Here is a 13119-nt window from a genome sequence, read left to right as displayed (position 1 = left end):
GGCTTTTTTTTTAGAAATCATATTCTTTACCCCGACGGCACAATAATCCTTTACATGGCTTTTATATTATATTGGGTATCTAAATCACCTGGAGGTCACACATCAGGGGATGCAGGTTGATTCTTTGCAAACATTGTCGCTTTATAAAAGAGACTTGAGCACCTGAGGATTTAAGTATCCTGAGGTATCGTGGAACCAAATCTCCAAGCATACAGAGGGACACTCGCCTTTAGTCTGAATCCCACAGACCTTGGCTGGTGTGTGCTGGGGAGGGAGATGCTGAGAGACATTCCACTGTTCATTGTGAAACCTACTTGTGTGGAAAGTTCTGTGAGAAAGATTGCTGAAGCCTGAGGTAGAGTTGGAGAACTTGCCACCCCAATATTCCTAATCAGGTGTGGGGTCTCTGGAACCCTGGGAAGGTGCCAGGACCGAAGGCCCCTCTTTATATGGTATCTACCACAGGAGTGGGGAACAGGGCCCAGGAGGCCTGGAGGACCACCAGGATTATTGTGTTCTGCAAGAATCTCCCCATAAGCTAGTTTTCTTGTTTGCAACTCCTCACAAATACACAGAGGATACCTCTCAGAGCGCCCAGTTCACGGTTTATTCTGCTCTCCCTACCAACCACGGGCGGTCTAGCTGTCCTGCTAAGAGCACTGCTCACGCAGCCCACCAATCAGATCGTGCACTGTCTTATTGAGAATGCCTCCATGCACGCCTCGTCTGCCCATGAGCACCAGGAGCGCCCGTGGCGTGTGGCCCACACAGATTGCACGCCCGTCCAGGCCCTTGGTGCGCGCATCCAGTACGCCGTCACCCTCGGCCAGCAGGTAGTCACGGATAACGCAGCAGCGGCGGCCTGCCACACTCAGACCCGTCTGCAGAAAGGTGTGCCGGTCCGGCCCGGTGAGCACACCCACCTCCTGCGGGGAGATGGCCGCCAGCAGACCCCCAGGCCGTGATGCCCACACACAGCGATTGTCCGAGTGGCCCACGATAGCCACGTCATCGATCCGCTGATCTCGCAGCACTGCACTGATGTAGCCCTTCCAGTCACTCATCTCCGCTCAGTCAGTCCCAGCAACTTGTGCTTGCATTAGAGGGGGTGGCCGGCTGGATCCAGAGCTAACAACACTGGCCGCACGCCCGAAGTTCGCAGGGCGGGGCTGTGACGTAAGACAAACGTCACAGAACATCTAACTAGGAAGAGAAGGAGAGGGCGGTAGAGTTGGTGGCGGGGGTCGGGGGAGGTTCTAAAAGTAGCATGTAGGAGGAAATGGAAGAAGATGGATGAGAGGCTGGAGAGGTGGCTCAGCGTTAAGAAAGAGCATTCATTTCACAGAGCCTGAGTTCCGTTCCCAGCATCACCTCTTTTGGCCTACAAAGCCTGTAACTCCCACTCGAGAGATCTGACAAGTCCTTAGGCAAGCTCACACACAAACACACACATGATTTAAATTTAAATAAATAAATAAATAAAAGGGTCCCGCAACTGAGCGCCATTTTTTTTTTTTTTTTTTTTTTTTTGGTTTTTCGAGACAGGGTTTCTCTGTATAGCCCTGGCTGTCCTGGAACTCACCCTGTAGACCAGGCTGGCCTCGAACTCAGAAATTCGCCTGCCTCTGCCTCCCGAGTGCTGGGATTAAAGGTGTGTGCCACCACGCCCGGCTCGAGCGCCATTTTCTGAGGACCAGAGTTCAATTCCCAGCACCCAGGTAAAGCAGCGCACTGATGCCCCCTTCTGGCCTGCTTGGGCACCTGCACTCATGTCCACAGAAACACATAAAAGTCTTTTTTTTTTTTTTTTTTTTTTTTTTTTTGGTTTTTCTTTATGTAGACCTGGCTGTCCTGGAACTGACTTTGTAGACCAGGCTGGCCTCGAACTCAGAAATCCGCCTGCCTCTGCCTCCCGAGTGCTGGGATTAAAGGCGCGCGCCACCACTGCCCAGCAATTTAAAAGTCTTGAAATTTTAACTTTTTTTTTTTTAAAGACACATTTAGGGCTGGAGAGATGGCTCAGTGGTTAAGAGCATGGACTGCTCTTCCAGAGGTCCTGAGTTCAATTCCCAGCAACCACATGATGTCTCACAACCACCTGTAATGGGATCCAATGCCCTCTTCTGGTGTGTCTGAAGACAGCGACATTGTACTCATATACATAAAATACATAAATACATTTCTTTTATTATATCTAAGTACACTCACAACCATCCTTAATGAGCTCTGACGCTCTCTTCTGGTTCATCTGAAGACAGCTAGCAGTCCGTGCTCTTAACCACTGAGCCATTATCTCTCCAGCCCAAATTCTCAGGTTTTTAATTATTTAAAAAAATGGTGCCAGGCATGGTGGTGCATACCTTTAATCCCAGCATTTGGGAGGCAGAGGCAGGCGGATTTCTGAGTTCAAGGCCAGCCTGGTCTACAAAGTGAGTTCCAGGACAGCCAGGGCTACACAGAGAAACCCTGTCTCAAAAAAAAAAAAAAAAAGCTCAGACGGTAAGGGCGCATTGTCTTATAAGCCTGGTAGCCTGAGTTTTATCACCGGAGCCCCCGTAAAGGCAGAAGGAGAGAACTGGCTCCACAAAGTTGTCCTCTGACCTTCACACTGCACTGTGACACACTCACCCATAACACAAACCACGTTTTTTTTTCATAATTAAAAAAAAAGCCAGACATGGTGGCTTATACTTAAACCCGTCACTCATGAAGCAAGGGGATCTGTACAAGTTCAAGGCTACCTAGCAAGTCACAGGCCAGACGAAAGCTATGCAGTAAGATGCTGTGGAAAGATGGGTGTAAGGACGGGGAGTGTAGCACAGTCAGTACAGTGCAGTTAACAGAGGGCCTGACTAGACCAAGAACAAAGTTTTGGGATTGATCCCCCTGCACCACATAAACTGGGTGATGGTATAGGCCTATAATCTCGGTATTGGGACCACAGATGTCTCAATAAATCAATAAAAAGAAGGACATTTTTAAAAGCAAGAAATGTACTCATCTAGACAACCAGGCTCCTCTCCTGCAAGGGAACCACAAACCTCGCTTTGGAGTCACGGTGTCCCCACAGGCTCTGTCTAGCTGGCTCCTACCCCAGATTGTACTTAGAGGCATCGGATGCAGCCTCAGATTTTCCTTGACACAAACATGCACCACCATGCCAGGCTTAAAGTTCAAAACAAACAAACAAACAAACAAACAAAAAACCCACACAACCCAACACACCCCCCTCCCCCTTCTTTTAATGGTGGTGCTGGGATCTAACCCAGGGCGTCTCACACATGCTCAGCAACTACTCTCCGTACCACGATTCCTGCCTGAAGCACTCTTAACTACAGTCCTCAACCTCTATTGCATAAGGAATCACCTGTAGCATTTTAAAAATATACCAAGACTGCCTTCTCCCTAGAGTCCAGTTAATTGACCTCAGGTGGACTTGAACATGGATGTCAAAAGCTCACCCAGGTGACCCAAAAGTATATAGTCCAGGCTAAGAACCTGTTACTGTATAAACATAGAATGGGGGAGTTCTGGCGAGCAATCTACAGGGCCTCCTTGCACAGGGGTTGGCCCAAAGTAAGGATGAGAAAATATGGTGGTCGGACGCCTCTTATGCTGAGATCTGGCTAGTTGCCTTGTCCAGGCAACGAGGGAGTTGGCTTACCTGTGCTCCCACTTGACGTTTCAAGACAGAATTCTGAGGAACATTTTCAAAGCACTTTATTGAGTTTCTGTGCCCCCAGTGTCGGGGCACTAGCTTCACTGTGACCGAGCATGCCTCATTCATCGTCCCATCCCAGGAGCACACAAGGAGGGAAGGACAAAGCCTGGTTAGTTATGAAGCAATATGCTTCTGGATCCAAGCCAGGTAGTTGGCCACGTCTGTGTAGACTCCGGGCTTGTTGCGGTCACCACAGCCCGAGCCCCAGCTGATGACTCCGCGCAGAGTGAGCTGATGTTTTGCAGTTCCTTCCTCACACACCAGAGGGCCCCCGGAGTCACCCTGGGTGGGGAACAGGTAGCACGTGGTTCTTGCCCTATGCTTGACGAGCAGGGACCAAGGTACCTACCAGGACCCCAGGGCTGACCTGGCAGGCGTCGGTGCCTCCCTCCAAGAAGCCAGCGCAAAGCATCCCAGGGAGAATGGCATCTCCGTGCACGTTAGAGTTGGAGCAGTGATCCAGGGCGATAAAGGGAACCTGTGCCTCCTGCAGGAAGGTGGAGTATTCTTCAGCCCCTGCAAATCAGAGGGGAGGACCTGAGCTTGCTGCGTGGGCCAGGCTACCAGACAATTCCCCACCTACTCCGCTTTGCTCCCTCACAGCAAGCCTGAGTGATAGGGACCTGCCAATAAGTATTTCATGGCAAGGGCACTGAAGCCCAGAGAAGAGCAGGGCTTAAAACACAGGAAGCCCTTCCTATCCTCTCCCACACAGTGGCTCAGAACCTGGCTCCCAGAATAGTTCTCTCCATTGTCTCCATTGCTCCAGCGTAGGGACAAAGTCCTGGTTAAGCCTTTATAATTTGGAGCCCAAAAGGAGCACAAGACAGTTCAAGTCTCCCTGTAATCCTTGTGCTGGGTTACTATCTGTCAATTTGACACACTCAAGAGTCATGGGGGGGGGGAGGAACCTCACCCGAGGAGATGCCTCCAGATTGGCCTAGGGCAATATCTTTGGGGCATTTTCTTGATTAATGGTTGATGTGAAAGGGCCCCGCCCACTGTGAGTGATGCCGCCCTGAACAGGTGGACCTGGGTTGTGTAAGATAGAAACTGAGCCAGAAAGGTGCAAGCCTTTAATCCCAGCACTTGGGAGGCAAAGGCAGATGGAGTGCTTAAGGTTGAAGGCAGCCTGGTCTACAGGGCTGGACAGCTCCTGGACAGCTCCCGGACAGCTAGGACTACCCAGAGAAACCCTGCCTTCAAAACAAAAAACAAAAACAAAACAAGAGGAAGAGGAGGAGAAAGAGGAGGAGAAAGAAGAAGAGGAGGAGGAGGAAGAGGAAGAGGAAAAGAGAAAAGCAAAGCAAAGTAAGCAAGCCGCAAGGTGTTGGGGACTGGCTCAGAGGTTAAGAGCTCTTGCTGCTCTTGCAGAGGGCCTTGGTTCCGTTTTCAGCCCCCACACAATGGTTTTCAACCTGTACTACAGATCTGGCTTCCCCTGTACCAGATGTAAATATGGTGCACACATATGCTTGTAGGCAGACTCACATGCACATAAAATAAAAATAAATGAATTTTTAAAAAAGAAAGCTGAACAAGCATGAAGAGAAAGGGAGCAAGGAGTGTCCCTTCCCGTTTCCTGCCTCAGTTCCTGCCTCCACTCCCTGTTGTGGCTTCCTCAGTGGTGGACAGCAAGAAACCCTGCAACCTCGGAAGCCAAATAAAATCTTTCCTGCCTAAGCTGGATTTGGTCATGGTGTTTATCGCCACAATAGAAGGCAAACTAGAACAAACCTCAAGGACTCGGGAATCTCGATGAGAATTCTAGAATCTGGGAAAGTCGCTACAGAGAGACAAGGGCCCTGTGTGTTCTTTACAACTGTCATGTCAGTGAACCGTGTCCCCCAGATTCATCGGGGCGCACCAACTGCGCGCCTAGATAACCAAAAGTCTCCAACCAGCGCCCAACAGTTGTGCCTACCCTCGAACTGGTGACCCCAGCCGGCCACCTCGCAGAGCACTGTCTCAGAGGGTGGGGCCGCGCCGCTGGGTAGACACACCGGCTGAACGTGAGGTGACAGGATCGCGCAACTGTTGGTTTTGCTCTCCTGCAGGCGCAGCAGAGCTACCCCGAGAGGGAGAGGTTAGATGGCGACATAGGGCCCCAACCCTCCGTCATCCTTTCTCCCTATCCCTGTAGGGCCACCCCACCCAAGTCGTGCTGGTAGGTGATGGAGGAGAAGCCCTCGTGAAGGCGGTAGGAGCGCACAGCCAGAGTCTGGCACCACTCGCAGCTCTGGTTGTGGCGATCTTGACCAAGTACCACTGTCAGTTCCTCGGGCGCTGGCCTGCAGTCGGGTGGGGGACAGACAGCAGGCTCAGACCGGCTAACAAATGCTCTGGGGGTGCCTTAGTTTCCAACCCCTCGAGGGAGCTCAAGAATGGCGGGCGGGGGAAGAGTAGGATGCAGGTACGGTAGGAGCGGTCTAGGGGGTCCCCGAGGGTGGCGCTTGCCGATTCTGCAGGCAGTGAGCCGCGGTCAGCACCCAGCAGGGGGCGATGAGACTGCCCGCGCAGAAGTTGTTGCCCCAGTACAGTGCAGCGATGTAGGGGTGCGACCCAGGCAGAGCCACTAGTCCGCCCACCACGCGCATGAACGAGGACAGTCCCTTGCGGAACCTCTGTCCGCAGCCCACCGTGTTGGTCTTGGACAGAGAAGTCTGATGATCGGTCGAGTCTGTGGAAGGAGAGACTGACTGAGGCCATGGATACCTGGCACGGGCTGCCAGGAATAAGAGAGACCCATGTCCTCTGCGCCTGGACCCCCTCCTCTGCCTAACCATTTGGTGCATAGGCCAGAGATGGTGCCTGGGACGGGGACTCCTCCTGACTCTCAGGGACAAATAGAGGTGCGAATGTTGGCGTCTGGCACTGCTCCAGGCCGCAATAGTCCCAGCTCAGCCTGTCGCCACTCCAGACGAAGCACCATGGACGTGTGTCATTATCTGGGTTCCTGCAATCTCAAGAGGGAGCACTGTTAGAACGTGGGGAGGCCCTCGAGGACCCTAAGAGGAAGCAAGTTCCCCTGCCCGGTCCCTTCTCGCGAACCGGCAAAATGCGTGGTGGCCCAGGCCCCAGCTTAGCGCTTGCTTCTCAGTCATGTTCCGGTAGGTGGCCTCCACGGTCCACCGCTGACATGGCGCACCCGACTGCGTAGTTCCAGCCTGGCCCCGATAGCTGAGCCCCCTGCCTTCATAGCAGGTCGCCCAAAGGTCTAGAGAAAGAGAGTTGGCTCCCTGCAGTCAGCGGATGGGTCTGTTGGTGCCCTCTGGTTCACTTCCATTCTCTCTATCCACCTCCGCAAGCCTTTCCACACGGGGTCGTACTCACCCAAGTCGCAAAAATATCCGGTGTAGCCGGTAGGGCAATGGCACAGTGGGTGGTCCTCCACGAGGAGGCAGCTGCCCCCATTAAGGCACGGATTGATGCTGCAGGCTGGGGGGGTAGGGGGGAGGTGCAAACTGAGCCTTCCCTGAGTACATCATTGCACCCAGCCTTCTACCAGGGTTTCCTGACTCTCTGCCCTCCTCCCCACAGTCCCTGCACACCCACTTACCCTGACTGGCCACCGGCTTGCAATGAGCCTCAGAACCTTTGCACTCGCACCTGGCCACACCTCCTGGCCCCGTTCTAAACCATAGCTCATTCTCATGGAAGAACTTGAGAAGCTGAGGCTCAAAGCATTTCTCTGGGGACACAAGGAAGTCAATGGGACCATGGCAAAGCTCCGGGGCTCCAGGGACATCTTGCTGGGAGGCAGTTCCTCTTACCTTTCTGGCAATGTTTCCCAGTGAGGTGTTCAGGGCAGAGACAGTGTGGGCCATTGGGGGTGTTGACACATGTCCCTCCTTTGTGGCAAGGGCTGTGTTTGCTGCAATGGTCTGAGAGGTAGATAACAAGAGAGAAGCACCCGGAGTCAGAAGGACATATGTAGGGACCAATACCCTGCCTGCACCTGCTTGTCATCAAACCATACCCCAAGCTTCTAGACCCTCAAGCTCATCTGGACAATGGTGGCCTCTTTCCCCAGAATTCTTCCTCTGACTTTTGAAAGAATGCTGTAAGAGAAGGGAAAGGAGGGGGGGGGGGCAGAATCCCAAGTGTTTGGCATCTGATGATGCTGAGTGGGTGAGTAGGTAGGTGGGAACGGAGTGAGCAGCAGGACACGCACAGCCTTGAGCCACCCAGGGCCTGCATGCCATACATACCTTTCACTTTCTTGGGCTCCAAGCAGTATCCCCATTGCTGATCTTCATCAAAGTTGGGGGTGGTAGCACACCTGGGGGATAGATGAGGTTTCCCTGCAGTGCCTGAGGCTGGCTAGGCTAGCCTTGCTTCACACACACACACACACACACACACACACACACCTTTTGACCAAACACGATGCTTAGATAGCTAGACAGAGTCCATTTCATCCAGCCCCCTCCCCCAACCCCTATTAGAAAATGTCTTACCAGGGCCGGGAGCCTGGCCGCCTTTTGTGGATGCATTTGTGGTGTAGCTGACGGTGGTACTGAAAGGGAAAATGGCAGAGCCTCCCATCCACAGTGAGAACTGTAGGAACACCACACCTCAGAGCCCTGCCCTGAGGCCCAGCTGCCCACCCTCTGCCTCACAGTGCCTGACTTGGAAAAGGGTCAGCTATGCATTCAAGACTGCATCCTGCTTAGAAAGTAGGCCTCTAGAGTCGGACAGCTGGAATAGATAACTGACCCTGAGCAAGTCTGAAACCCAGGTGCATGTCACAAAGTTGAGCTCATTAAAGATTTAGGTCACATGCCTTTCATCCCAGAATTTGGGAGGCTGAGGCAGGCAGATCTCTGTGAGTTCAAGGCCAGCCTGATCTACAGAATGAGTTCCAGGACAGCCAGGGCTATTACACAGAGAAAGCCTGTCTCCAAAACAAACAAACAAACAAACAAACAAACACTTAGGTCTCTTGGCCACTTTTGGCTTTAGTAAACTGGCAACAGTAATGCAACTGCCAATCCTCACTGACTTTATATTTGTGAACCTGCCTGCTTTGTTTTGTTTTGCTTTTTGGTTTGTTCCCCCACCCCCACCCCCAAGACAGGGTTTCTTTGTGTAGCCCTGGCTGTCCTGGAACTCACTGTGTAGACCAGGCTGGCCTCGAACTCAGAAATTCACCTGCCTCTGCCTCCCAAGTGCTGGGATTAAAGGCATGCGCCGCCACTGCCCCTGCCTGCTTTGTAAACATTTATTTGTAAGCCCCCTCCAACCCAATACTTGTGATTCAGGCTGAGGATATAGGTCAGTAGTGTAGTGTTTGCTAACAAGTCAGCACAAGGCCAAAGAAAGCCAAACAAACTGCCAACGTTCACAGTGCCTTCATGATCTTTATGGAATTGAATGGGTCAGTGAAAGATGCTCGAACACACACACATACACACACATGTACTTGCACACACACATGCACACAAACACACACACACACACAAACACACACATATATACACACACATACACACATACAAACAAACACACACATATATACACACACACACAAACAAACACACACATATATACACACACATACACACATGCACTTGCACACACACATACACACAATGCGCGCACACACACACACTTCTTTTTAAAGAGGGCCAGAGTTTTAGCTCAGTGGCCAAGCATTTGCCTGGCATACACGAGGCTCTAGGTTCGATCCTCAGTACCTCAGGGAGACAGAGTGGTTCTGTGTGTATGCCCAAGTGTTACCTGAGGCGCCTACTTGCAAGAACACAAGAAGTTGTATGTGCCTTATGAAGAAAACGTGTCAGGGACACCTTGTCAGGCAGGCGGTAATAGTGGCATCGGCCATTAGACTAGTGTTAAGGGATCAACAACATGCACACTGGATAATGTCTTTTTTTTTTTTTTAAAGATTTATTTATTTATTATATGTAAGTACACTGTAGCTGTCTTCAGACACTCCAGAAGAGGGTGCCAGATCTCGTTACGGATGGTTGTGAGCCACCATGTGGTTGCTGGGATTTGAACTCTGGACCTTCGGAAGAACAGTCGGGTGCTCTTACCCACTGAGCCATCTCACCAGCCCTGGATAATGTCTTTAAACAGAATCCAGATGTAACAAGGTTTCATGTTAATGATTGGTGAAAATGTCATAGCCAGAGGCTCACGGAAACTAATTTGTGAACGGAATCACGGAATTTGTGAACTTGATGTTCATGGTAGCTGAGAAGAGTATAATTAATCATAAGAAATAATTATTGGGGATATGGGAGGGTTTGGAGGGAAGGAAGGGAGGGGGATGATGTGGTTACATATATATATATATATGGGGTTTTTTTTGGTTTGTTTTTGTTTTGGTTTTTTGGTTTTTTGGTTTTTCGAGACAGGGTTTCTCTGTATAGCCCTGGCTGTCCTGGAACTCACTTTGTAGACCAGGCTGGCTTCGAACTCAGAAATCTCCCTGCCTCTGCATCCCAAGTGCTGGGATTAAAGGCATGTGCCACCACTGCCCAGTGATGTAATTATATTATAATCTCAAAGAGAAAATAATTAAGAAATCGCTGTCTACTTCAGGGGAACATCGTGAAGCTTAGTGGCAATGCTTGGGACATTGAGTCCGGGACCCAGTAGGTGCTCAACAAATGTCTTTTTCTTTTTCTTTTTCTTTTTCTTTTTCTTTTTCTTTTTCTTTTTCTTTTTCTTTTTCTTTTTCTTTTTCTTCTTCTTCTTCTTCTTCTTCTTCTTCTTCTTCTTCTTCTTCTTCTTCTTCTACTTCTCCTTTTAGTGGCAATTTAGCAACAGGGTGATAAAAAGAGAGGGAACTTGGAGACAGGGGGCCATGGTGGGTCAGGTTGAAAGGGACAGCAGCTGATTGGTTTAGAGTGAAGTTAGGACAGAAGCCTAGAGGGTCACACTGAGTTGGGCTTCAGTGAGAGACATCACACTACAAGCCTCAGCTTGACCCCACAGACAAGGCTCACCGTGGTAGATTTCTGTACTCACAAGTCCTACAGCAGGGTTTGGGGCAGGATGGGGGTGGAACCCTTCACCTAAGTCGAATTTACTAAAAGTTAAGATTTTTTTTCTTGGGCTGGAAAAATGGCTCAGCATTTGAGAGCTACTGTCGGCTCTTCCAGAGGACCTGAGTTCAACTCCCAGCAACCACATGGTGGCTCACAGGTATCTGGAATGAGATCTGATGCCCTCTTCTGGCATACAGATGTACATGCAGATAGAACACTCATACATAAAATAAATAAATAAATCTTTAAAAAAGAATTGTTCTTTCTTTTAATATTTATTTACTTATTTATTTACTATATGTGTTGCTGTCTTCAGACACACCAGAAGACGGCATCAGATCCCAGTACAGATAGATGGTTGTGAACCACCATGTGGTTGTTGGGAATTGAACTCAGGACCTCTGGAAGAGCAGCCAGTGCTCTTAACCTCTGAGTTATCTCTCCAGCTTAAGAAAGAATTTTTTTCTTTAAAATTAAAAAAAAAAGGTTTTTTTTTCCCTCACAGTGCTGCAGACCAAACCCAGGTGTGCATGCGTGCATGTTGGGCAAGTGCTCTGCCAGTGAGCTATGCCCTAGCCTAAGAGCTAACATGTTAGGGCAGTTTCCTGGCAGCAGCATCTACAACAATGAGGAACCCTTTCTCCTCAGCAACCCGTCTAACTTTTCAGACAGGGGAAAATGAAGCAGAGAGTAAACTCACAAGTGAGAAAGTTAGGGTTTGGAGACAACTTGGGGTGTCTGTGATCTTGGGTGAGTCTAAAGCTCTGTTCTGGCTCCCATTGCCCACTGAGGCTCTGAACTCTACCGGTTATGTCTGCCATTCTCCAGGAGTGTTGAAAGGAAAGGGAGGAAGGAAGATGGGGAAACTGGCGAGCGCTTGTCGGTGTGCAGGTGTGATGACATCATCAGATGACATCATCTCCAACACTACAGAGTACCTGCCAGGCTTTAACACAGGCATCCAGGACAGCCCAAGCCCGGCACTCCAGGCACACATCTGGATCTGTAGGCGCCCAGGTTTAAATGTCAACGGAACAGCTTGGCTCAGGATCCCTCCTTGCTCCAGAGGCCTGAGACCCGCAGGCTAAAGCACAGTCATCCCCACAGAGTAGATTAGGAAAAGGGTCCAGGTCACTTACCCACTGTGGGCCCATCAAGTCCGTCCTTAAATTTCTTGGAGTCTTTCCATGGTGGAGCCTACAGGAGAGAAAAGGCAGGAACATTGCCCACAATGTCAGACTTCCCTTGATCCTATAGGCCTCAACCTCCTGCCACCTCGCCAAAGTACAGGATTTCCTCACAACGTGTGGCCTTCCTTTCTCTTCTCATTGACTCCCCCACAAAAGTAGCCTGTGTCCTCACATCCACCAGCATGGGCTGCTACCTCCTTTGTTTGGGTCTTCTGGGCTGGCTGTGCCTTCCCCCAACCACCACCACCACCACCACAAGTCTCTCAGTCACCTGAACTAGCAGGTGACAGGCAGAGGCTAAATCTGGAACAGGGACCCCTCACTGTCACTCTGGCTCAATCCCAGTGTCCACAGTCCTCACCGAAAGTGTCAGATCCAGACTCATCAGCAGAGACCCCAGGAACAACAGAGCCGTCATGGCGTCTGCCGATGGCCCCGCTGCCTGCCCAGGAGTGAGGATCAATAGATGCGGGCAAAGGTCTCAGAAGCCTCAGAGGTGGAGATTGGTCAAGCTTGCTCCTGGGTCTGAGGAGCAAGGCCTTCATGGAAAGCCCAGCAGAACAGCACTGTAGAACCGTTTTGAGCAGGGAGTCACTGATGGGAGTACTGAAGAGCTAGGCTCCTGCCCTCCACTTTCCTGACTTTACTAGGATGGTGTTCCAGGTCCTGTTGAGGGTAAGGTAAGAATGATGGAACAAAACCTGCTTTCAGACTCTTACAGAATGCTTATGTGACCTTCCTTCATGCAGCTTCCTTCTGCTGTGTGACCAATTACCACACTCTGAGCACCCTAAAACAATGCCCCCCAAAAACTACTTTTACGGATGCTCAGACCCATGGGTAAACACTTGGTGCTGCATAGTTAGAGTTTCTGCCCAGATCATCAGAACTCTGAGGTTCAAGCCGAGGTCTCTGGAGCCTCTAAAGTGAGATCCCCTCCCAGGTCCTGGTCAGAACTCACTTCCATGTGGCTGCAGGACAGATGTCCCAGCTTCTTCTCAGCTGTTGACCACGGCTACGTGTGATTTCTACATTTCTGGCCACCTACTTCCTCTAACTTTAAAGCCAGTGTCAGGGCTGGAGGTGTCGCTCAGCAGGTATGGACATTAGATCCAAAGGATCCAGGCTCTAATCCCATCTACCTACAGGAGGGCTCAGAGCTGTCTGTAACTCCAATTCCAGGGGTTCT

General features: G+C 50.6%; 2 protein-coding genes across 3 annotated transcripts; both read right to left on the bottom strand.

Moving 5' to 3' along the window:
* Positions 1–486: 486 nt before the first annotated feature.
* On the bottom strand, positions 487–1236 carry Pfn3 (profilin 3). The gene has a single exon (XM_021180349.3). The coding sequence runs from the start codon at positions 1062–1064 to the stop codon at positions 651–653; it is 414 nt and encodes a 137-aa protein (XP_021036008.1). The 5' UTR covers positions 1065–1236; the 3' UTR covers positions 487–650.
* Positions 1237–3703: 2467 nt separating this feature from the next.
* Positions 3704–12385, bottom strand: F12 (coagulation factor XII). 2 transcript variants are annotated; one of them, XM_021180533.2, is made up of 14 exons: positions 12292–12385; positions 11880–11937; positions 8182–8281; positions 7933–8003; positions 7495–7605; positions 7281–7412; positions 7055–7159; positions 6773–6938; positions 6505–6677; positions 6179–6401; positions 5876–6012; positions 5646–5789; positions 4089–4237; positions 3704–4003 (listed from the first exon to the last, which is right to left on the bottom strand). In XM_021180533.2, exons 1-14 carry the CDS (start codon positions 12346–12348, stop codon positions 3836–3838), a joined length of 1794 nt encoding a protein of 597 aa, XP_021036192.1. In that variant the 5' UTR covers positions 12349–12385; the 3' UTR covers positions 3704–3835. The 2 variants fall into 2 exon arrangements, with proteins under 2 accessions (XP_021036192.1, XP_021036193.1); XM_021180534.2 differs by lacking the exon at positions 6773–6938 and having other exon boundaries at positions 6505–6684.
* Between the last annotated feature and the right edge of the window lie 734 nt (positions 12386–13119).

This window comes from Mus caroli, unplaced genomic scaffold, assembly GCF_978045245.1.
Source record: "Mus caroli unplaced genomic scaffold, Mus_caroli_1 scaffold_15, whole genome shotgun sequence".
NCBI lineage: Eukaryota > Metazoa > Chordata > Mammalia > Rodentia > Muridae > Mus > Mus caroli.
The sequence above is the reverse complement of the archived record's forward strand: the minus strand, read 5'-3'. Positions and strand labels throughout refer to the sequence as shown.

Bases quoted from the DNA above. Each gene is read 5' to 3' on its own strand.
- Pfn3 (XM_021180349.3), bottom strand. From the start codon at position 1,064: ATGAGTGACTGGAAGGGCTACATCAGTGCAGTGCTGCGAGATCAGCGG.
- F12 (XM_021180533.2), bottom strand. From the start codon at position 12,348: ATGACGGCTCTGTTGTTCCTGGGGTCTCTGCTGATGAGTCTGGATCTG. The intron at 8,004-8,181 runs GTAAGACATTTT...TCTATCCCCCAG, and splicing joins CGGCCAGGCTCCCGGCCCTG to GTGTGCTACCACCCCCAACT. The intron at 4,004-4,088 runs GTCAGCCCTGGG...TTCCCCACCCAG, and splicing joins GAGGCACCGACGCCTGCCAG to GGTGACTCCGGGGGCCCTCT.